At 43.1% G+C, this 26,773-nt stretch overlaps 1 protein-coding gene across 1 annotated transcript; it reads right to left on the reverse strand.

The window, feature by feature from the left end:
• Positions 1-1,256: 1,256 nt before the first annotated feature.
• Positions 1,257-26,504, reverse strand: LOC128219728 (uncharacterized). Its single transcript, XM_052927674.1, has 5 exons — positions 26,345-26,504; positions 23,266-23,342; positions 21,630-21,822; positions 11,367-11,412; positions 1,257-1,336 (listed from the first exon to the last, which is right to left on the reverse strand). Exons 1-5 carry the CDS (start codon positions 26,430-26,432, stop codon positions 1,333-1,335), a joined length of 408 nt encoding a protein of 135 aa, XP_052783634.1. The 5' UTR covers positions 26,433-26,504; the 3' UTR covers positions 1,257-1,332.
• Between the last annotated feature and the right edge of the window lie 269 nt (positions 26,505-26,773).

Genomic DNA, 26,773 nt, shown 5'->3' on the forward strand with positions numbered 1-26,773 from the left:
ACCTTCATTTTTGATTGGTTCAAGTTGCACATATACTGATTTTGAACGAACACGAATAAAATTATTACTAAAAGGAAAGTGTGTAACGAACACAAACACCAACCATTGAACAGGAGTTTGTCTGATTTCAAAATCATGGAGCAGCTTTACAACCTGCCAACACCCAGCCCGACAAGAGTTAAATCCGTGACAGACAAGCGCTTGCTTTTGAGGCGCTCGCAGGATCACTTCCGGTGCGCATGCGACCAGATTATTCTCCTGAACAGGAAAATGGAGGGGGTACTCTTTCGGTACCACGCAGCCAAAACGAACTCAGATCGTGTCTTCTGGTATAAGTTTCGGCTTCGGCTGGTCATCGTCGGAGGTATCCGAAATATGTTTTATGAATACGCCAATCTGAGAGCAAGCGAGATCGTCAAATTTCGGAGAGAGCTGTTCGGTGAAATTGTAGAAATAGTCAGTGACGATACTGGTGCTCAGTATTTCGCCGATGACGATGATCGTTCGTACACCGATTCAGAACTGCCGGAATATAGCGAAGACTTTTCTGAAAGTGTCGATGACTCTCCGGAAAATGACGAAGACTCTCCGGAAGATCACGATATTACAACAGACAATAATGAGGAATCAATAGAATTTAGCGTTTGAGAAAAACATGAAATAATTGTCTAAATATGGTGAATTTAAAAAGATACAAGATACTTAGTATGAGCAAGCGAAGACAGTTTAAACTTGACCTTGTTTCAGGTTATAGCAATATTGTAACTCAATATACTATTTACTAATATTGTGGGCTGGTATTTAATAATTGGCTTAATTGGATCTAAGAACGATGTAGCTAATCGGATTACTGGTTATTAATAACTAACAAATAGAGTGAATAAAGTCAATGATGTATGGCCATAAGATTAACTTAAGTTGAATATTGAATACAACCCGTGGTCTCGTTTTACATGATACCACTGACCGAATCACCCAAAAACGCGAACTAGCCTTAAAGTGCGACTCTTATTCAAAATCAATATATACACATGTATTACAAACATCATTTTGTGCGATTACCCTTCCAACTTCTTACTTATTTATGCATTTATGGAAAATACTAATTACTGATAACACGATTATAATCGTGTATTTCATAGCTGAATGCTTACTTTAAAGAAATCAGTCCTTTATATCAGGTTCGAGCCAACGAGTTATTCGAGCAAACGGGGTTCGCCTGTATAATAAATTTTGTAATAAAATTGAAGAACGCATTGAACAGTGATTGTTTTATTATAAAACAGATACAGTTTGAAACAGATTTTGTAAAACGACAGCACTTCACTCCATTCACCTGGAAATATAACCATAAATGTGAGGTTTTATATTTTATTTGCTTAGTATCAGCGTATGTAAAGTATGAATACATGTATTATACGTAATTTATTATTAAAACTGATAACAACGAAGCAATTTAATTATTCCTTTAACTCGTTTAAGGGTCCATAAGAAGTACGTTAGGTTGTACGTAATTTTATGTTTCACATTATAAAGATGAAGTGAAGTTGGCACGTACATCGTAGGTCGTAGCTCGACCAGTTAAAATACGAATTAATTGACCTTGGTGGACGATCGTTGCTTAATCATATTCAATACATTATTCAACGAACACTATATCAATAATTGTTTGACAATCGAAAATTGTATCTCGGCCATCATAAATACACGAAACTGCGTGCCGACTCCACCAACCTCTTCCATCCATCCAAATAACCATTAATTATGACATATTGACAAGTGTTTCTATTTCAAGAAAGATATTTTGCATTTTCTGATAACGATATTTGTGCAATATGTTTGTTGTCATGTTTTGGCAATATCATACGCAGTGATCTCCCTTGACAAGCAAATACACGTACAGAAATGGCTGTGTTTCAGCTATATTTTTGTATGTGTTTTAAAAATAGTTTTTTTACACGTATTTATGCAAAATAGTAAAATATCATTACATAACTTTATTTCAACGTTAAAACATTATCTCAATTGACGTTTTTTACTATTTTAATATCGTCACGTGATTTTGACCATCACCACGTAATGTACATGGTACTGCTGTGCGACAATGGGAAGTAACCGTCGCGTGAAGTGTGATCTTTTGTGTCAAACTCCTCGAAGTGTTACTTCCCTTACAGTACAATAATCATATTCGGAACTCCTCGGTCATTTTTATCGAAAACAACCTCGGATGTATATTGACGGTATACAATGCCAGAAATCGGGTCTTTTTAAGTCCGCTGCTAGTAGATCGCGTAGTAATTCAATTTAGCAGTTAAACCTAATGACTTAACTCTTCGGAATCTTAATTATGTTTGCAATAATACACTTCACTGGTAATCAATTTAAACTAAGATCAACAAATACAAGCTAAAACACTACATTTAATAAATGATATTATTCAAAATTTTACGAACTACTTCTACTGATGTACCGGCATACACCCGATGTTTTTTCGATAAAAATAGCCGAGTAGCTCCGAATGCAGTAATCACTGCCACCATGAAAATCACATGGCCAGTGATAGATATCACGTGATACATAGATATTTAGATAGTAAAGAATCTTTGATTTTGAAAGTTGTTTTTGTATTTCAACTTCCATCCATCTTTTGAAATTGAAATGTTATACAATTAATCCAAGAAAGGGATTTTTTTATAAAAATGATTATATAGATGAATCCCAGCTTTACTCGCTCATGGTTGCAGTGATCCAGTCTGCTCATGGTGGCAGTGATCCAGTCTGCTCATGGTGGCAGTGATCCAGTCTGCTCATGGTGGCAGTGATCCAGTCTGCTCATGGTGGCAGTGATCCAGTCTGCTCATGGTGGCAGTGATCCAGTCTGCTCATGGTGGCAGTGATCCAGTCTGCTCATGGTGGCAATGATCCAGTCTGCTCATGGTGGCAGTGATCCAGTCTGCTCATGGTTGCAGTGATCCAGTCTGCTCATGGTGGCAGTGATCCAGTCTGCTCATGGTGGCAATGATCCAGTCTGCTCATGGTGGCAATGATCCAGTCTGCTCATGGTGGCAGTGATCCAGTCTGCTCATGGTGGCAGTGATCCAGTCTGCTCATGGTTGCATGGGCAATGATCCAGTCTGCTCATGGTTGCAGTGATCCAGTCTGCTCATGGTGGCAGTGATCCAGTCTGCTCATGGTTGCAGTGATCCAGTCTGCTCATGGTGGCAGTGATCCAGTCTGCTCATGGTGGCAGTGATCCAGTCTGCTCATGGTGGCAGTGATCCAGTCTGCTCATGGTTGCAGTGATCCAGTCTGCTCATGGTGGCAGTGATCCAGTCTGCTCATGGTGGCAGTGATCCAGTCTGCTCATGGTGGCAGTGATCCAGTCTGCTCATGGTGGCAGTGATCCAGTCTGCTCATGGTTGCAGTGATCCAGTCTGCTCATGGTGGCAGTGATCCAGTCTGCTCATGGTGGCAGTGATCCAGTCTGCTCATGGTTGCAGTGATCCAGTCTGCTCATGGTGGCAATGATCCAGTCTGCTCATGGTTGCAGTGATCCAGTCTGCTCATGGTGGCAGTGATCCAGTCTGCTCATGGTGGCAGTGATCCAGTCTGCTCATGGTGGCAGTGATCCAGTCTGCTCATGGTTGCAGTGATCCAGTCTGCTCATGGTGGCAGTGATCCAGTCTGCTCATGGTGGCAGTGATCCAGTCTGCTCATGGTGGCAGTGATCCAGTCTGCTCATGGTGGCAATGATCCAGTCTGCTCATGGTGGCAGTGATCCAGTCTGCTCATGGTTGCAATGATCCAGTTTGCTCATGGTGGCAGTGATCCAGTCTGCTCATGGTTGCAGTGATCCAGTCTGCTCATGGTGGCAGTGATCCAGTCTGCTCATGGTGGCAGTGATCCAGTCTGCTCATGGTTGCAGTGATCCAGTCTGCTCATGGTGGCAGTGATCCAGTCTGCTCATGGTTGCAGTGATCCAGTCTGCTCATGGTGGCAATGATCCAGTCTGCTCATGGTGGCAATGATCCAGTCTGCTCATGGTGGCAATGATCCAGTCTGCTCATGGTGGCAGTGATCCAGTCTGCTCATGGTGGCAATGATCCAGTCTGCTCATGGTGGCAGTGATCCAGTCTGCTCATGGTGGCAGTGATCCAGTCTGCTCATGGTGGCAGTGATCCAGTCTGCTCATGGTGGCAGTGATCCAGTCTGCTCATGGTGGCAGTGATCCAGTCTGCTCATGGTTGCAGTGATCCAGTCTGCTCATGGTTGCAGTGATCCAGTCTGCTCATGGTTGCAGTGATCCAGTCTGCTCATGGTGGCAATGATCCAGTCTGCTCATGGTGGCATTGATCCAGTCTGCTCATGGTTGCAGTGATCCAGTCTGCTCATGGTGGCAATGATCCAGTCTGCTCATGGTTGCAGTGATCCAGTCTGCTCATGGTTGCAGTGATCCAGTCTGCTCATGGTGGCAGTAATCCAGTCTGCTCATGGTGGCAGTGATCCAGTCTGCTCATGGTTGCAGTGATCCAGTCTGCTCATGGTTGCAGTGATCCAGTCTGCTCATGGTGGCAATGATCCAGTCTGCTCATGGTGGCCGTGATCCAGTCTGCTCATGGTTGCAGTGATCCAGTCTGCTCATGGTGGCAGTGATCCAGTTTGCTCATGGTGGCAGTGATCCAGTCTGCTCATGGTGGCAATGATCCAGTCTGCTCATGGTGGCAGTGATCCAGTCTGCTCATGGTGGCAATGATCCAGTCTGCTCATGGTGGCAATGATCCAGTTTGCTCATGGTTGCAGTGATCCAGTTTGCTCATGGTGGCAATGATCCAGTTTGCTCATGGTTGCAGTGATCCAGTTTGCTCATGGTGGCAGTGATCCAGTCTGCTCATGGTGGCAGTGATCCAGTCTGCTCATGGTGGCAGTGATCCAGTCTGCTCATGGTGGCAGTGATCCAGTCTGCTCATGGTGGCAGTGATCCAGTCTGCTCATGGTGGCAATGATCCAGTCTGCTCATGGTGGCAGTGATCCAGTTTGCTCATGGTTGCAGTGATCCAGTCTGCTCATGGTGGCAGTGATCCAGTCTGCTCATGGTGGCAGTGATCCAGTCTGCTCATGGTGGCAGTGATCCAGTCTGCTCATGGTGGCAGTGATCCAGTCTGCTCATGGTGGCAGTGATCCAGTCTGCTCATGGTGGCAGTGATCCAGTCTGCTCATGGTGGCAGTGATCCAGTCTGCTCATGGTGGCAATGATCCAGTCTGCTCATTGTTGCAATGATCCAGTCTGCTCATGGTGGCAATGATCCAGTCTGCTCATGGTGGCAGTGATCCAGTCTGCTCATGGTTGCAGTGATCCAGTCTGCTCATGGTTGCAGTGATCCAGTCTGCTCATGGTGGCAATTATCCAGTTTGCTCATGGTGGCAGTGATCCAGTCTGCTCATGGTTGCAGTGATCCAGTCTGCTCATGGTGGCAATGATCCAGTCTGCTCATGGTGGCAATGATCCAGTTTGCTCATGGTGGCAGTGATCCAGTCTGCTCATGGTGGCAATGATCCAGTCTGCTCATGGTTGCAGTAATCCAGTCTGCTCATGGTTGCAGTGATCCAGTCTGCTCATGGTGGCAGTGATCCAGTCTGCTCATGGTGGCAGTGATCCAGTCTGCTCATGGTGGCAGTGATCCAGTCTGCTCATGGTGGCAGTGATCCAGTCTGCTCATGGTTGCAATGATCCAGTCTGCTCATGGTTGCAGTGATCCAGTCTGCTCATGGTTGCAGTGATCCAGTCTGCTCATGGTGGCAGTGATCCAGTCTGCTCATGGTGGCAGTGATCCAGTCTGCTCATGGTGGCAGTGATCCAGTCTGCTCATGGTTGCAGTGATCCAGTCTGCTCATGGTGGCAGTGATCCAGTCTGCTCATGGTGGCAATGATCCAGTCTGCTCATGGTTGCAGTGATCCAGTCTGCTCATGGTGGCAATGATCCAGTCTGCTCATGGTTGCAGTGATCCAGTCTGCTCATGGTGGCAATGATCCAGTCTGCTCATGGTGGCAATGATCCAGTCTGCTCATGGTGGCAGTGATCCAGTCTGCTCATGGTGGCAATGATCCAGTCTGCTCATGGTGGCAGTGATCCAGTCTGCTCATGGTGGCAGTGATCCAGTCTGCTCATGGTGGCAGTGATCCAGTCTGCTCATGGTTGCAATGATCCAGTCTGCTCATGGTTGCAGTGATCCAGTCTGCTCATGGTTGCAGTGATCCAGTCTGCTCATGGTGGCAGTGATCCAGTCTGCTCATGGTGGCAGTGATCCAGTCTGCTCATGGTGGCAGTGATCCAGTCTGCTCATGGTTGCAGTGATCCAGTCTGCTCATGGTGGCAGTGATCCAGTCTGCTCATGGTGGCAATGATCCAGTCTGCTCATGGTTGCAGTGATCCAGTCTGCTCATGGTGGCAATGATCCAGTCTGCTCATGGTGGCAATGATCCAGTCTGCTCATGGTGGCAGTGATCCAGTCTGCTCATGGTGGCAATGATCCAGTCTGCTCATGGTGGCAGTGATCCAGTCTGCTCATGGTGGCAGTGATCCAGTCTGCTCATGGTGGCAGTGATCCAGTCTGCTCATGGTGGCAGTGATCCAGTCTGCTCATGGTGGCAGTGATCCAGTCTGCTCATGGTGGCAATGATCCAGTCTGCTCATGGTGGCAGTGATCCAGTCTGCTCATGGTGGCAGTGATCCAGTCTGCTCATGGTGGCAGTGATCCAGTTTGCTCATGGTTGCAGTGATCCAGTCTGCTCATGGTGGCAATGATCCAGTCTGCTCATGGTGGCAGTGATCCAGTCTGCTCATGGTGGCAGTGATCCAGTCTGCTCATGGTGGCAGTGATCCAGTCTGCTCATGGTGGCAATGATCCAGTCTGCTCATGGTGGCAGTGATCCAGTCTGCTCATGGTGGCAGTGATCCAGTCTGCTCATGGTGGCAATGATCCAGTCTGCTCATGGTGGCAGTGATCCAGTCTGCTCATGGTGGCAGTGATCCAGTCTGCTCATGGTGGCAGTGATCCAGTCTGCTCATGGTGGCAATGATCCAGTCTGCTCATGGTGGCAGTGATCCAGTCTGCTCATGGTTGCAGTGATCCAGTCTGCTCATGGTGGCAGTGATCCAGTCTGCTCATGGTGGCAGTGATCCAGTCTGCTCATGGTTGCAGTGATCCAGTCTGCTCATGGTGCTCATGGTGGCAGTGATCCAGTCTGCTCATGGTGGCAGTGATCCAGTCTGCTCATGGTGGCAGTGATCCAGTCTGCTCATGGTGGCAGTGATCCAGTCTGCTCATGGTGGCAGTGATCCAGTCTGCTCATGGTGGCAGTGATCCAGTCTGCTCACGGTGGCAGTGATCCAGTCTGCTCATGGTGGCAGTGATCCAGTCTGCTCATGGTTGCAGTGATCCAGTCTGCTCATGGTTGCAGTGATCCAGTCTGCTCATGGTGGCAGTGATCCAGTCTGCTCATGGTGGCAGTGATCCAGTCTGCTCATGGTTGCAGTGATCCAGTCTGCTCATGGTGGCAGTGATCCAGTCTGCTCATGGTGGCAGTGATCCAGTCTGCTCATGGTGGCAGTGATCCAGTCTGCTCATGGTGGCGGTGATCCAGTCTGCTCATGGTGGCAGTGATCCAGTCTGCTCATGGTGGCAGTGATCCAGTCTGCTCATGGTGGCAGTGATCCAGTCTGCTCATGGTGGCAGTGATCCAGTCTGCTCATGGTGGCAGTGATCCAGTCTGCTCATGGTGGCAATGATCCAGTCTGCTCATGGTGGCAATGATCCAGTCTGCTCATGGTGGCAGTGATCCAGTCTGCTCATGGTGGCAGTGATCCAGTCTGCTCATGGTGGCAGTGATCCAGTCTGCTCATGGTGGCAGTGATCCAGTCTGCTCATGGTTGCAGTGATCCAGTCTGCTCATGGTGGCAATGATCCAGTCTGCTCATGGTGGCAGTGATCCAGTCTGCTCATGGTGGCAATGATCCAGTCTGCTCATGGTGGCAATGATCCAGTCTGCTCATGGTGGCAGTGATCCAGTCTGCTCATGGTGGCAATGATCCAGTCTGCTCATGGTGGCAGTGATCCAGTCTGCTCATGGTGGCAATGATCCAGTCTGCTCATGGTGGCAATGATCCAGTCTGCTCATGGTGGCAGTGATCCAGTCTGCTCATGGTGGCAGTGATCCAGTCTGCTCATGGTTGCAGTGATCCAGTCTGCTCATGGTGGCAGTGATCCAGTCTGCTCATGGTTGCAGTGATCCAGTCTGCTCATGGTGGCAATGATCCAGTCTGCTCATGGTGGCAGTGATCCAGTCTGCTCATGGTTGCAGTGATCCAGTCTGCTCATTGTGGCAGTGATCCAGTCTGCTCATGGTGGCAATGATCCAGTCTGCTCATGGTGGCAGTGATCCAGTCTGCTCATGGTGGCAGTGATCCAGTCTGCTCATGGTTGCAATGATCCAGTCTGCTCATGGTGGCAATGATCCAGTCTGCTCATGGTGGCAGTGATCCAGTCTGCTCATGGTGGCAGTGATCCAGTCTGCTCATGGTTGCAATGATCCAGTCTGCTCATGGTGGCAGTGATCCAGTCTGCTCATGGTGGCAATGATCCAGTCTGCTCATGGTGGCAGTGATCCAGTCTGCTCATGGTGGCAGTGATCCAGTCTGCTCATGGTGGCAGTGATCCAGTCTGCTCATGGTGGCAGTGATCCAGTCTGCTCATGGTTGCAGTGATCCAGTCTGCTCATGGTGGCAATGATCCAGTCTGCTCATGGTGGCAGTGATCCAGTCTGCTCATGGTTGCAGTGATCCAGTCTGCTCATGGTGGCAGTGATCCAGTCTGCTCATGGTGGCAGTGATCCAGTTTGCTCATGGTTGCAGTGATCCAGTCTGCTCATGGTGGCAGTGATCCAGTCTGCTCATGGTTGCAGTGATCCAGTCTGCTCATGGTGGCAATGATCCAGTCTGCTCATGGTGGCAATGATCCAGTCTGCTCATGGTGGCAGTGATCCAGTCTGCTCATGGTGGCAATGATCCAGTCTGCTCATGGTGGCAGTGATCCAGTCTGCTCATGGTTGCAGTGATCCAGTCTGCTCATGGTGGCAGTGATCCAGTCTGCTCATGGTTGCAGTGATCCAGTCTGCTCATGGTGGCAATGATCCAGTCTGCTCATGGTGGCAGTGATCCAGTCTGCTCATGGTGGCAATGATCCAGTCTGCTCATGGTGGCAGTGATCCAGTCTGCTCATGGTGGCAGTGATCCAGTCTGCTCATGGTGGCAATGATCCAGTCTGCTCATGGTGGCAGTGATCCAGTCTGCTCATGGTGGCAGTGATCCAGTTTGCTCATGGTGGCAATGATCCAGTCTGCTCATGGTGGCAGTGATCCAGTCTGCTCATGGTGGCAGTGATCCAGTCTGCTCATGGTGGCAGTGATCCAGTCTGCTCATGGTTGCAGTGATCCAGTTTGCTCATGGTGGCAATGATCCAGTCTGCTCATGGTGGCAGTGATCCAGTCTGCTTCTGGTGGCAGTGATCCAGTTTGCTTATGGTGGCAGTGATCCAGTCTGTTTGTCAGGGGAGATCACTGCGTTCGAGATTGGTTGAGTGTGTCTCTTATTTAGCGTTTGTCGGGCATCGACCCGCGTGCTTTAAAACAGGATTAAGACCACTAATTTGTACAATAAACTGTACCTATCTTTATAAGGACACAGGTTCGTATTAAACATGACTAGTTTTAAACTTCAGAGTGCATTCATCTTAAAAAAATGAAGAATAATGCCTTCCGAGTTCAATTTTGATATATTTAAGATCGACCTGCACATACAATGTGTCATCAGTTATAACAAGGTTTCTTTTTGCATTCCCGACCGACGTTTTTAGAATACCCGTGTACAATTTGATTTAAGTACTCTTTCTTGTTTGCCTAAATAATGAGAGTACATTTTAGTTCTTACAGATTGACTGTTTGGACAAAAAAAATATAATTTATTTTATTTTGTCTTTGATTTTTTCGTGAATATCTGGTCACCGGTAATAAAATACTTCTGACAAAATATCAGTTCGCACTTTTCTTTCAAAAAAATATGCTATATGCCGAAAAATTCATTATTCTTAAAGTTTAGTAACACTTTTAGCAATTAAACGAACCTAAAGATGAAAAGTGCGTTCTGATCTTTTGAAGTTTTTTTTTATACCAAGGCAATGAAAATTCGGCGTGTGCTACGATAAGATTGTTAGTCATATAAAGTTTTGGGAGCGTAGTGCACAGACAGAATGTGACCCTGGTTAGAGCTACCCTGGTTCTTTAATGTGCACCATGGTAAGGCACTGTTACACTGGATCCCCATTTAACGTTCCATCCGGAAGACGATTAATCTTATATTTTGTGGTGCAGCGGGGAATTGAACCTGCGACCCCTGGATAAACAGTAAAGACAGTAAAGTGTGTTACCACTAGACCACGGATCCACCCTGTGACCCCTGGATAGACAGTAAAGGGTATTACCACTAGACCACGGATCCACCCTGTGACCCCTGGATAGACAGTAAAGTGTGTTACCACTAGACCACGAATCCGCCCTGTGACCCCTGGATAGACAGTAAAGTGTGTTACCAATAGACCAGGAATCCGCCCTGTGACCCCTGGATAGACAGTAAAGTGTGTTACCAATAGACCAGGAATCCGCCCTGTGACCCCCTGGATAGACAGTAAAGTGTGTTACCACTAGACCACGGATCCGCCCTGTAACCCCCTGGTTAGACAGTAAAGAGTGTTACCACTGGACCACGGATCCGCCCTGTGACCCCCTGGATAGACAGTAAAGAGTGTTACCACTAGACCACGGATCCGCCCTGTGACCCCCTGGATACACAGTAAAGTGTGTTACCACTAGACCACGGATCCGCTCTGTGACCCCCTGGATAGACAGTAACGTGTGTTACCACTAGACCACGGATCTGCCACCAATTCTTTGTAATTAAGTAGGTTTATATTTAAACAGACATTCGCACTTGGTTGCCTTTAAAGCTGCACTCTCACAGATTGTCAGTTTTAAGACTTTTTAAAAGAAAAGTCATCTCAGAATCGGCTGATTTGGTTATCAATGCCTGCAAGTCAGTCAATAGATAATTCACAATAGAACGAACTGCCAAAAATTTCATTTTAGCACACGACATTACTTTTCGAACTTAGATATGATAAATTGCGATCTGTTCTTTTTTCAGCAGTTTTATATTTACTGATTTCCAAACATTTACACAAAAATTGTCATAATATAAACAAGTTGTAAAAACGATAAATCCGTGCGTGTGCAGCTTTAAGTGTCGAATGGTAATTACCCGGTTATTCCGGACAAGAATGCCTGTATGAACTGGTTCTGCCAACCTGAAAATATTCATAAATGCTTAAGCAGAGATTGTAATAAAATGGTTGCCGAATTGGTCTAACTAGAAGGCAAGGTTGAAAAAGCGACTCACTCCGACCATAAGCATCTTTAACATTAAAAACGGTAAATTTGGTCACGGGTATATTTTGTATGTTGGATTATTGACACTGCGATCCGAAGGAAACTGAACAATTATATATCACGCCTCGAACATGAACGTCGCAACGTCATCCAAGCTATCGGTCAAGGACTGATCACACAATGACCCCATATTATTCCATATAGGGCCAGTAAATTATATCGTCCCAAAATGGCATCTTTTCCCGATTTCGATGAATAATTGAAACATTTCTCATAAATTTATGAAGGTGATCATCGTTACCGCAGGTTGTAACGTGATATATCACGCCTCCAACATAAATGACGCAATGCCATTGGTCCAGGACTGGTCACGCGGTGATCCCATATTTTCCGTATTAGGTCACCAAATTTATATCGTACCAAAATGGCGTCTATTTTCCGATTCCGATGAAGATTCCGATGAATAAATGAAACAGGTTGTCGACGTGATATATGCGTTACAGATATGGGATATACGGGGCGCTGGAAAGCCATGGTCTGGATCGAATTACTCTCACCCGATATGGTTTCCTTTGCATCGTTTATCCCATATCGGGTCACCTACTAACCCCGTAACTTATAATATTCGTTAGGGGCTAATTAGTGACCCGATATTGAATATAGGGGGCGCAAAAACATATTCGATATGGTTTCCTTTCCCCCATGTGTACCATATTGGGACACCTACATACCCTGTTATTTATGATATCACCGTTTAACATCAATGGCGCAACGCCATTGAAGCAACGCCATTGAAGCAATGCCATTGACGCAACGCCATTGACGCAACGTCATTGACGCAACGCCATTGAAGCAACGCCATTGACCAAACGCCATTGAAGCAACACCATTGAAGCAACGCCATTGACGCAATGCCATTAAGGAACGCCATTGAAGCAACGCCATTGACACAACGCCTTTGACGTAACGCCATTGAACCAACGCCATTGACGCAACGCCTTTGACGTAACGCCATTGAAGCAACGCCATTGACGCAACGCCATTGACGCAACGCCATTGTAGCAACGCCATTGTAGCAACGCCATTGACAAAACGCAATTGAAGCAACGCCATTGAAGCAACGCAATTGAAGCAACGCCATTAAAGCAACGCCATTGACCCAACGCCATTGAAGCAACACCATTGATCCAACGCCATTGAAGCAGCGCCATTTACGCATCGCCATTGAAGCAACGCCATTGATGCAACGCCATTGAAGCAACGCCATTGGCGCAACGCCATTGACGCAACGCCATTGACGCAACGCCATTGACGCAACGCCATTGACGCAAACCCATTGACCAAACGCAATTGGCGCAACGCAATTGACGCAACGCCATTGACCCAACGCCATTGGCGCAACGCCATTGAAGCAACGCCATTGAAGCAACGTCATTGAAGCAACACCATTGAAGCAATGCCATTGACGCATCGCCATTGACGCATCGCCATTGAAGCAACACCATCAAAGCAACACCATTGACGCAACACCATTGACTCAACGCCATTGACGCAACGCCATTGACGCAACGCCAACGCCATTGACCCAACGCCATTGATTCAACGCCATTGAAGCAACGCCATTGACGCATCGCCATTGAAGCGACGCCATTGAAGCAACACCATTGACGCAACGCCATTGACTCAACGCCATTGGCGCAACGCCATTGAAGCAACGCCATTGAAGCAACGCCATTGAAGCAACGCCATTGACCAAACGCCATTGAAGCAACGCCATTGAAGCGACGCCATTGACCCAACGCCATTAAGGAACGCCATTGAAGCAACGCCATTGACACAACGCCTTTGACGTAACGCCATTGACGCAACGCCATTGACGCAACGCCTTTGACGTAACGCCATTGAAGCAACGCCATTGACGCAACGCCATTGTAGCAACGCCATTGTAGCAACGCCATTGACAAAACGCAATTGAAGCAACGCCATTGAAGCAACGCAATTGAAGCAACGCCATTAAAGCAACGCCATTGACCCAACGCCATTGAAGCAACACCATTGATCCAACGCCATTGAAGCAGCGCCATTTACGCATCGCCATTGAAGCGACGCCATTTAAGAAACACCATTGAAGCAACGCCATTGATGCAACGCCATTGAAGCAACGCCATTGACGCAACGCCATTGAAGCAACGCCATTGAAACAAGCCATTGACCCAACGCCATTGAAGCAACGCCATTGAAGCAACACCACGCGTCGACCCCATTATTTTGCTCCACTACTTGTTATATCGTGTCTAAATGACGCTTTTTTTCCGATTCCGATGAATAAATCAAATATTTCCTATAAGTTGGCCAATATAAACAGGTTATCGACGTGATATATACTTTACGTGGATAGTAGGTGACATGATATGGGATATATAGTGCGCGGAAACCATGGTCGGTTTCCAATTACTCTCACCCGATATGGTTTTCTTTGCCCTTCGTACAGACAGAAAAATGCGAGGATTTATCAATAATTGCAAAAAGAAAGCAGATATAGAACATTTGTTGATATTAGTGGCCGCATTTTAGGTCATGAGTGTCATACCAAAACGGCTTGTTCATCAGCTACGAATCATTTACGATATTTCTATTAATTGATATAAAGTTATTATTCTCAGTTTTGATCAAAGGGAAGTAACTTCAATTACAGTTTTAAAACTAATTATCTAAGTATTGCCCTTTGATAATACCCAATTTGTTAGGGAAATGTATGAAAGAAAGAAGAAGAACAAGTTACATTTCTATTCTAGATCGAACATCAATTTTGCAAAAACTGTCATACTTACACTTTTATAAGGAATTTATGGGGAATCGATACAATAATAATAAAGGGCAAGTAGCAATCCCCAACTTAAGGAAAAGATATAGATGGGATTATCTTGTCAAATGTCTACTTCATATGCCTCTTTCAAAATGTCTACTTAATATACCTCATTCAAAATGTCTACTTAATATACCTCATTCAAAATGTCTACTTAATATACCTCATTCAAAATGTCTACTTAATATGCCTCATTCTTGGCTCGATATTCCCGAGGCTCGAAGTATTTTGGCCAGTCCCAGGGATATATCGAGCCAACGGGTTTCGACTGTACATTGTAGTTTAAAAAACGGAATTAAGAGAAAAAAAGATACTATCATACTTGGTGATTATTTAATAGGGTCCCTTGTTCGAATTCAAATAAAGCCTTATAATGTTCAAATGTTTATAAATTTCGCCGCCTTAATGGCCTTTGGTTATGTAGTATATGTATATAAAATCCATTATGTCCCCATTAATCGATCTGTTAACTGACAATGTACGCCTGTTTGTGAGTAAATGTTGTTGTTGGTGATGTTGTTGTTGTTGTTGCTTAAAGTAGGTGGTTTGTTTATCTTTTCTCTGTTGTGTTTTGTGGTCGTAAACAAAATAATGTATGTATTTACACTAAACTTTGATAATCATCAATTATAATACATGTTGTGGCTAGGAACATCGTGTGATTACGGCCTTGGTAGAGTTAGTGACATGCTGTGGTTGCATCTTCATTTTTTTTTTACATTAAACCCACGCTTTAACTAGAGCGAAAGACAGATACGCGTAAAAATACAGTTTATGGAATTAATGACATGAACTTCACTCAATTAAAAAACGTTCTTACCTAATATTTTTTATAGCAGAACGACCCTGAAAGATTCACCGCTCGATTCGATTGGGACAGTAAAATTAATTAATTAAGTAATTTCTTCGGTGCGCTCCGCTCCCTTAGGTTACTTATTTACGAATAATTTAATTAATACACTCTAACATATTCAAAGCGAACAAGGAAGCATCCTTCGGTAGTGAACAAATTCACCAATATTTACCACGTTGTTCCATGAAGTGTTGTTTTATGGTATCTTGTGTATAACTGAGCTTGCCGTACATCTAGCCATTGACGATAGTACTAACTTATGATGCCTGGCAACATTTGGAAGGGTGTCGCTTGCTGATTTCTAACATGCAAAATAGATGGCCAAAAATACACTATAGGATCAGTTATAGTCGAACCCCATTGGCTCGATATCCCAGGGACCGGCCAAAATACTTCGAACTTCGAAAAAAATCGAGCGAAGCGAGAATGCTTACATACAGTAGAAAGAAATAGGTCCTTTACATCCATTTCGAGTCAATGAGGAATTCGAGCCAAGCGTGTTCGAGACAACGGGGTTCGACTGTATTGCAGTGTATGGCTTTTGTAACTGTTGTTGGTTTTGAGCATAGTGATTTACATACTCTATTTCCACAGGTCAAACACTTTCAACGTATACTAAAATAAGGGTCAGCAGGTTCCCCAAACTTACCAAATTGCACATAGGATTCATAAATTTTGAGTAAATTCTGAGATCATTGTAAATGCTTTAAAGGGACTTGACACCAGACTATACAATTGCAAGAAAAAAAGAGAAAATTATTAAAAGCTTACATAAAATGGATATCGCTGTGTACAACGCATGTTACTTACTGATGTATCACATCGCTAACGACACATGTGTCTTTCGCAGTTTTTGCATATTTTCAAATTCGAAATTTACTGGGATTGTCTACCTCGTAAATGCCAGTTAATATAAAAGTAGCGTCGGTATATGTATCTGTACTAATCACGTGACATTCACATGCTAAATATAGACACTATAAACTGGGAAACCATTCAGGGCTATTTTTAAACGGATAAACTGAGCTGAGACAGCGTCAAAATATACGCTTAATCCTGTAAAATGGTGTATCGTCAGTCCCATACTAGATTGTATTGACAATTCTGGGTTTGTGTTGGAAAATAATTTTTTTTTTCCGATTTTAGTACCATCTGGTGCCAAGTCCCTTTAACACGCGGGACAACTTTAATGTTTGATACGTGTTCTCTAAATGAAAAACATCTCTATCATTTTACAGATAATTGACGCCAGTTGTACATCATTACACTAGCTTTATAAAACGCACGGTTGTAATGACAGATCGTGTGTGTGTTTGTTTTGAAAAAATGCTAATTTATGAAGAAAAAAAAATAATTGAAATATCGCAAACTGATTATTGTTTCTCGATAATTCTCTTTATCATCCGGATATACAAACCACAACAGTAACAACTCATATATAGGCATTATAAATTAAAATGCGACCGCAAACTTGTTTGTGACAACGTCAAGAATATGAACGTTAATGCGTAAAACATTTAACAATAAAATAACAAAAAACAGCGACAAAATAAACGCAACTCTTATATTTCTAAATCATCTTAAAGAGGCGCTTGATAACCATGCATATTATTTTTAAAACGGATTCATTTCTGAAAGGAACTATGGCTTTGTAAGAAATAGAACCAAACTATCATCATGACTTAGTGAGAGCCAGCCAAACAATAAACCACAATGGAAGAGTGAGAGCCAGCCACACAATAAACCACAATGGAAGAGTGAGAGCCAGCCACACAATCAACCATAATGGAATAGTGAGAGCCAGCCACACAATAAACCACAATGGAAGAGTGAGAGCCAGCCACACAATAAACCACAATGGAAGAGTGAGAGTCAGCCACACAATCGCCACACAATAAACCACAATGGAAGAGTGAGAGCCAGCCACACAATCAACCACAATGGAAGAGTGAGAGCCAGCCACACAATAAACCACAATGGAAGAGTGAGAGCCAGCCACACAATCAACCACAATGGAATAGTGAGAGCCAGCCACACAATAAACCACAATGGAAGAGTGAGAGCCAGCCACACAATAAACCACAATGGAATAGTGAGAGCCAGCCAAACAATAAACCACAATGGAAGAGTGAGAGCCAGCCACACAATAAACCACAATGGAAGAGTGAGAGCCAGCCACACAATAAACCACAATGGAAGAGTGAGAGCCAGCCACACAATAAACCACAATGGAAGAGTGAGAGCCAGCCACACAATAAACCACAATGGAAGAGTGAGAGCCAGCCACACAATCAACCATAATGGAAGAGTGAGAGCCAGCCAAACAATAAACCACAATGGAAGAGTGAGAGCCAGCCACACAAACAACCACAATGGAAGAGTGAGAGTCAGCCACACAATCAAACATAATGGAAGGGTGAGAGCCAGCCAAACAATAAACCACAATGGAAGAGTGAGAGCCAGCTACACAATCTCCACACAATCAACCATAATGGAAGAGTGAGAGTCAGCCACACAATCGCCACACAATAAACCACAATGGAAGAGTGAGAGCCAGCCACACAATCAACCATAATGGAAGAGTGAGAGCCAGCCAAACAATAAACCACAATGGAAGAGTGAGAGCCAGCTACACAATCTCCACACAATCAACCATAATGGAAGAGTGAGAGTCAGCCACACAATCGCCACACAATAAACCACAATGGAAGAGTGAGAGTCAGCCACACAATCGCCACACAATAAACCATAATGGAAGAGTGAGAGCCAGCCACACAATCGCCACACAATAAACCATAATGGAAGAGTGAGAGTCAGCCACACAATCGCCACACAATCAACCATAATGGAAGAGTGAGAGTCAGCCACACAATCGCCACACAATAAACCACAATGGAAGAGTGAGAGTCAGCCACACAATCAACCATAATGGAAGAGTGAGAGTCAGCCAAACAATAAACCACAATGAAAGAGTGAGAGCCAGCAACACAATCTCCACACAATCAACCATAATGGAAGAGTGAGAGTCAGCCACACAATCGCCACACAATCAACCATAATGGAAGAGTGAGAGTCAGCCACACAATCGCCACACAATCAACCATAATGGATGAGTGAGAGTCAGCCACACAATCGCCACACAATCAACCATAATGGAAGAGTGAGAGCCAGCCACACAATCGCCACACAATCAACCATAATGGAAGAGTGAGAGCCAGCCACAAAATCAACCACAATGGAAGAGTGAGAGCCAGCCACACAATCAACCATAATGGAAGAGTGAGAGCCAGCCACACAATAAACCACAATGGAAGAGTGAGAGCCAGCCACACAATCGCCACAAATCAACCACAATGGAAGAGTGAGAGCCAGCCACACAATCAACCATAATGGAAGAGTGAGAGCCAGCCTAACAATCGCCACACAACCAACCATAATGAATGAGTGAGAGCCAGCTACACAATTGCCACACAATCAACCATAATGAATGAGTGAGAGCCAGCTACACAATCAACCATAATGAATGAGTGAGAGCCAGCCTCACAATTGCCACACAATCAACCATAATGAATGAGTGAGAGCCAGCTACACAATTGCCACACAATCAACCATAATGAATGAGTGAGAGCCAGCCACACAATTGCCACACAATCAACCATAATGAATGAGTGAGAGCCAGCTACACAATTGCCACACAATCAACCATAATGAATGAGTGAGAGCCAACCACACAATTGCCACACAATCAACCATAATGAATGAGTGACAGCCAACCGCACTATTGCCACACAATCAACCATAATGAATGAGTGAGAGCCAACCACACAATTGCCACACAATCAACCATAATGAATGAGTGAGAGCCAGCCACACAATCGCCACACAATCAATCATAATGGAAGAGTGAGAGCCAGCTACACAATCAACCATAATGGAAGAGTGAGAGCCAGCTACACAATTCTCACACAATCAACCATAATGGAAGAGTGAGAGCCAGCTACACAATCTATCATAATGGAAGAGTGAGAGCCAGCCACACAATCGCCACACAATCAACCATAATTGAAGAGTGAGAGCCAGCTACACAATCAACCATAATGAATGGGTTAGAGCCAGCGTTACAACCGCCACACAATCAATCATAATGAATAAGTGAGAGCCAGCCACACAATCAACCATAATGGAAGAATGAGAGCCAGCCACACAATCAACCATAATGGAGTAGGTGAGAGTCACACAATCGCCACACAATCAACCAAAATGGAAGAGTGAGAGTCAGCCACACAATCGCCTCACAATCAAACATAATGGAAGAGTGAGAGCAAGCCACACAATCAACCATAATGGAAGAGTGAGAGCCAGTCACATAATCGCCACACAATCAACCATAATGAATGAGTGAGAGCCAGCCACACAATCGCCACACAATCAACCATAATGACTGAGTGAGAGCCAGCCACACAATCGCCACACAATCAACCATAATGAATGAGTGAGAGCCAGCCACACAATCGCCACACAATCAACCATAATGACTGAGTGAGAGCCAGCCTCACAATCGCCACACAATCAACCATAATGAATGAGTGAGAGCTAGCCACACAATAGCCACACAATCAACCATAATGACTGAGTGAGAGCCAGCCTCACAATCTCCACACAATCAACCATATTGACTGAGTGAGAGCCAGCCTCACAATCGCCACACAATCAACCATAATGAATGAGTGAGAGCCAGCCTCACAATAAACCATAGTGAACAGGTGAGTGCAACCCACACACTCAACCATAGTGAACGAGTGAGTGCAACCTACACACTTAACCTTGGTGAACGGGTGTGTGCCACTCACACAATCAACCATAGTGAACGAGTGAGTGACACCTACACAATAAACTATAGTGAACGATTGAGTGCCACCCACACAATCAACCATAGTAAATGAGTGAGTGCCACCCACACAACCACCATAGTGAAAGAGTGAGTGACACCTGCACAATAAACCATAGTGAACGACTGAGTGCTACACCTACACAATCAATCATTGTGAACGCATGAGTGCCACCTACACAATCAACCTTAATACACGAGTGAGTGTCACCTACACAATAAACCTTACTAAACGAGTGAGTGTCACCTTACTAAACGACCAAATCAACCATAGTGAACGGTGAGTGCCATCCACCCAATCAACCATAGTGAACAAGTGAGTGACACATACACAATCAACCATAGTAAAGGAGTGAGTGCAACGCATACAATCAACCATAGTTAACGAGTGAGTGCCACCTACACAATCAACTATAGTAAACGAGTGAGTGAAACCCACACAATTAACCATAGTGAATGAGTGAGGGCAACATACACAATCAACCATAGTGAACGAGTGAGTGAAACCCACACAATCAACCATAGTGATCGAGTGAGTGCCACATCCACAATAAACCATTGTGAACGGGTGAGTGCCACCAACACAGTCAACCATAGTGAACGGGTGAGTGCCACCCACACAATCAACCATAGTGAACGGGTGAGTGCCACCCACACAATCAACCATAGTGAACGGGTGAGTGCCACCCACTCAATAAACCTTAATGAACGAGTGAGTGCAACGCATACAATCAACCATAGAAAAGGAGTGAGTGCAACCTACAGAATCAACCATAGTAAACGAGTGAGTGCAACCCACATTACCAACCATGGTGAACGAGTGAGGGCAACCTACACAATCAACCATAGTGAACGAGTGAGTGCCACCCACACAATCAACCATAGTGAACGAGTGAGTGCCACCCACACAATCAACCATAGTGAACGGGTGAGTGCCACCCACTCAATAAACCTTAATGAACGAGTGAGTGCAACGCATACAATCAACCATAGAAAAGGAGTGAGTGCAACCTACAGAATCAACCATAGTAAACGAGTGAGTGCAACCCACATTACCAGCCATGGTGAACGAGTGAGGGCAACCTACACAATCAACCATATTGAAAGAGTGAGTACAACCTGCACAATCTACCACAGTGAACTATTGAGTGCAACTCACACAATCAACCATAGTGAACGAGTGAGTGCCACCCACACAATCAACCGTAGCAAACGAGTGAGTGCCATCTTCAAATTTAACCACAGTGATCATGTGAGTGCAACCCACACCATCAACCATAGTGAACAAGTCAGTGCCACCCACACAATCAACCATAGTGAACGAGTGAGTGCCACCCACCCAATCAACCATAGTGAACGAGTTAATGACACGCACACAATCAACCATAGTGAACAAGTGAGTGCCACCCACACAATCAACGATAGTGAACGAGTGAGTGCCACCCTTTCGTTTTCAGTTGTCAAATAAAACCTGATCTTGGAGTTCTGATGTGGAAAAATAAATGAAAATAATTAAAATTTTACTTACTGCTGATATCTGTGGGAACACACAAATTCTGTCTTTGGGGCCCTTGGATACAGTTTGGAACAGATGATAGGCAACTGGCAGGACAGCAGACGAATGCTGGGTTACTTCCGTGTGGGTTGCACCTATTTCCCGGGTTGCTACAGGAATTCAGAAGGCCGGCATTCGTGGCAACTCGGCAAACAGAATGGTTGTGCTAAAAACGCACACAGTATCTTTCTAAGGTGGTGAAAAACTTAAAGAGACTAGACACCAGATGACACAGTTGCAAGACAAACTTACATAAAATGGATATCGTTATGGATAGTGTACAATGCATTGAATCTTACTTACTTATGTATCTGATCGCGTACGACACATGTATCTTTCGCAGTTTTTGCGTATTTTTCCATTTCCAAATTTACTGGGTTTGTCTACCACGTATAAGTCCCAGTTAATTAACAATTAACAAAGTTAATTAAAAATATATTGTCGGTGTAAGCATCTGTACTAATCATTTGAATTTCACATGCTTAATATACACACTATAAACTTGGAAACCATTATGCGCTAGTTTTAAACGGGTGTTCTCACTTACTTTAATCACGTTAAACGATGTATTAGCCCCATATCAGCTCGTATTGGCAATTCTACGCCTGTATTGTTGAAATAATGTATTTCCCGATTTAGGGACCATCTGGTGTCAAGTCCCTTTAAATCAAGGGACCATCTAGTGTCTAGTCCCTTAAATGTATCCGATGTAAAATAAACTCGTCACTTCATTTAGGCATTGCTTATAATGTTATTTGTTGATGCTTAGTAGTATTTAGAGGGGTCTTACATTTTTTATTTCATACAGTAAAAACTCGCTATATCGAAGTCGTTGGGTGAAACTTCGAGATAACGAACACTCGATATAACCGACATAATACATTTCTTAATAAACTCAAAATATTCGAAAAAAAAACGACTGTATTTGCAAAATAGATTCCAGAAAAGCATACAGTCAAACCCCGTTGGCTCGAACTCGCTTGACTCGAACTTCTTGTTGGTTCGAACTGGACATAAAGGACCGATTTCTTTATATTGAAGGTAAAATAGCCCGCTTGGCTCCAATTTTTCGAGGCTCGATGTATTTTTGCTGGTCCCTGAGAGTTCGAGCCAACGGGGTTCGACTGCAATTGATAAAATGCACGTGCAATGGCCCGTTTGCTAGCTTTCAATACAAAACATGGGGGTTTCCAATATTTGTTTCGGTTTATTATTTACATATGCTCTTCCTACTCATAAATCCTTCCAAAAGATACTAAAAGGTAATGGGGTCATCAAGCATCAAAAAGTAACATACATGTAATTGTAGATCGAAAGTCTTAACTGCATTGAAATAACTAATAATAGCATGGACTGTATAAAAACATTTAAATAACAGTAGATATTTTTCATACATTTTGTTTGAACATCTGACATTGCTAAAAATATCGAACTTCATTTATGATGTCTTTATATCTAAAAAACTCACAGTTAGGCGTAAAATAAAAATTGCTTCTTTCCATTTACCTGACCGACACTATTGTTTCCTCCCGACCCTACATTTTTTGCCGCAGTGAGGATTTTATTCCGTTATTTTTTAAACATTAGATGTTCATAACATGATACTTACATTTAGATTCCCGATCATTGGCATGTACTCTTGGAGAAGATTGACCCAAGACGGCGGGCAATTGGCCGGACAGCTCGCTGTGAATACAGATATTAATTCAATATGATATTCATCACCAATAAATAACTACAATTTACAAGATGGCGATAATGGTCGGGCAACTCGCTGTGAATACAGATATTCATTCAATATGATATTCATCACCAATAAATAACTACAATTTACAAGATGGCGATAATGGTCGTACAGCTCGCTGTGAATACAGATATTAATTCAATATGATATTCATCACCAATAAATAACTACAATTTACAAGATGGCGATAATGGTCGGGCAGCTCGCTGTGAATACAGATATTAATTCAATATGATATTCATCACCAATAAATAACTACAATTTACAAGATGGCGATAATGGTCGGACAGCTCGCTGTGAATACAGATATTCATTCAATATGATATTCATCACCAATAAATAACTACAAATTACAAGATGGCGATAATGGTCGGGCAGCTCGCTGTGAATACAGATATTCATTCAATATGATATTCATCACCAATAAATAACTGCACTTTACAAGACGGCGGACAGATTTGTTCGGACAGCTCGCTGTGAATACACCGATACATTCAAAATGAAATTCCTCATCAATTAATTACTAAAATAAACAAGACTGCGGGCAATCGGACGGACAGCTCGCTGTGAATACAGATATGCATTCAATATGATAATATCACCAATAGATAATTACAATATACAAGGCTGCGGGTAATCAGCCGGACAGCTCGCTGTGAAAACAGTTATACATTTAATATGATATTAATCTTCAATTAGTGACAACAATATTCAAGACGGCGGACAAATCGTTCTGAAAAAATCGATACAGTCGAAATGATATTTTACGTCAATAAATGACTAAAATAAACAAGATGGCCGAAAAATGTTCGAACAGCTAGTACATTCAAACTTGTCAACAACATTCTAAAGACACAGTTTATATAAGATGATGTATAAGTAGTAGAATATAACAGTATAGTATATAAGCGATAGCTTATTGTTACCAATAATGCACCTTACAGATCGGACACTTCCAACTGGTATTTAAATTTTATCATAGGGTATGTGTATTGTGTGGCGGACCCTTGGTATAGTGGTAACACAATTGATTGCGAATCCATTTGTCGGAGGTTCGATTCCCCGCAGCATTACTTAAACATTATAATCGTCTTCCTGGAGGGATGTTAAATGGGGGTCCTGTGAGAAAGTGCTATACACTGGTGCATGTTAAAGAACCAGGGTAGCTCTAACCAGGGTTACATTATGTATGTGCACTTTGCTCCCAAAACCCTAAAATGACTAACAATCTTATCGGAGCACTCGCCGAATGGGCTTGTCCGAGTGCGAAAACAAATAAACGTACACACGCACGCACGCACGCACGCACGCACGCACGCACGCACGCACCCCCCCCCACACACACACTCACACACACACACACACACATGTATATTATTTACAAGGTACCTAAACATAATCACAGCAACGTCAGTGAAATCCCTTTATAGATTGCACTTTGACTTTCACGACTATCATTAAGAAGCTCTTGAACACAGAACTACCGTTACATATAAGATAAGTTTATATCAGCTCTTCCTCATATTTTATCATTTGCATTTTTTTTCAGGTACGGACAATTATTCATATCCACATATAGACATTGCATGCATCGAATCTATATTATGTGACATGTTAAATTCACGTTTTATAAATGTATTTATTATATACTCATCATAAATCCACACGCAATAGATATCGCAAAATACGGTAGCCCGTATTCCACTCGTGTGACGTCACGTCATAGCAAATATCGTTTCGCCATGTTAGAATGACGTCATAAAACAAAATAGTGCGTCGTTAAAATGACATTTATTATGAAAAATCATTTGGCTTTTAAGTGATCTACCAGAAATGAATATATGACTCGTGTAATCCGAAACTGCAAAAATCGAGTGGAATACAACCTCCCGGATCAAAACGCTGTACTAATAACTATTTTATATCCTATGACTATGTACATTGTCGAATAAAATTATGTTCTTTTCTGTTATCTTCTTTTCCGTTCATTACACAGTATGCACACACACAATTAACATGCATGGATTATTATTGTCTGTGTTCCATAACATAATAATTATGTAGTAATTATTAAACAATATATCTAGGCAAAATGCCGATAAGAACACCCATTATGATTACATATTTTAAGTATTTTTAGTCACTTGAAGGTACAATATTAACTTCTAAAGCTTCAATCTACAATATGATCAAAACCATATGATCGCGGCCTTATATATTATAGTGTGAAGTATCTAATGGCATGAGTATAACTCGTAATATATGATAAATATTTCCCTAAATGCCATTGCTTTATACATATACACATAAACATCCAGATTTTAAAAACATTGATCTTTAATATTTATGTATTACGATAGATTGAGATATATTTTGATCGGTATAACGATATTTCTTCAACTTGTTATTTCTCTTCCCCCCCCCACCAGGAAAAAAAAGCGTACATAAAGGATTCCTTTTGAATGTTGGTATAAGACCACATTTATTTCACCGAGAGAAATGAAATGTTTCACGAGTTAACTAAGTTACGCTTGAATAAACACGTTTCTGTGATCACGAGTGAATTAAATTTTGATTGTACACCAACATCAAGAAATATTCTGTTTCTTTATGCTCAAAATTATTAAAAATGTCAATTTAATTGTTGTTTTTTGTTCAGTCGAATGATCAACATAACATAGTGACGTCATATTGGTGACTTCATTTTGAAGACTTAAAAACGGTAAAGTCCATAAACGTTACAAAGAAAACGGTTTTAAATCACAAATAATATAAAATTGATATTTTCACTGCAGTGAAAATAACAGAAGTGAAAACGTTCAATTATATTTCATCGAAAAGCATACAATTAAGTATTACTCTTGTCGTAAATTTGCCATATATAATCAATTACCAGCTTAGCAAGATTTAACAAAAACAGAACCGATATAAAAAGCGCACTCACCCTGAGGAGGTCCTGATTGTGCAGCGGACAGACGGACGCACACATATAAAACACACATAAATAGTGCTATATCGTTAGCGTACCTCATCTTCACGGCTGAGTTTGCTTTCACAAGGCTGTAGCTTTAAGAGTGTGCAGACAAGCGATTGTAATAGCTTTATTTGATTGCAATTAAACACGACTTTGACACGGTGTGCTTAAAACGGAGGCCCGGGAATTAGTTTTTATCAAGCACATAAGAAAGTAGTGTTGAAGTTGTATGATTAAAACAATGCATTGCTAGTAAATGTGATTGTTATAATTTTGGATTCACGTTTTATGCTTGACGTAAAATTAATTTAGTATTTATACATTAAAAGGAACACGCGAAAATGTTTATTTATGAATGGGTATACTGGCTCGGTAGTAGACAAAAATAATGTTCCAGGT

This window comes from Mya arenaria, chromosome 15 (genome assembly GCF_026914265.1).
Source record: "Mya arenaria isolate MELC-2E11 chromosome 15, ASM2691426v1".
Lineage (NCBI taxonomy): Eukaryota > Metazoa > Mollusca > Bivalvia > Myida > Myidae > Mya > Mya arenaria.

Excerpts from the sequence above, each read along its gene's own strand:
- LOC128219728 (XM_052927674.1), bottom strand. The coding sequence starts at position 26,432 with ATGAGGTACGCTAACGATATAGCACTATTTATGTGTGTTTTATATGTG. Across the intron at positions 23,343-26,344 it reads ACAATCAGGACCTCCTCAGG|CGAGCTGTCCGGCCAATTGC; the intron begins GTGAGTGCGCTT and ends CTGTATTCACAG. Across the intron at positions 11,413-21,629 it reads TGTTCCCACAGATATCAGCA|GTTGGCAGAACCAGTTCATA; the intron begins GTAAGTAAAATT and ends GAATATTTTCAG.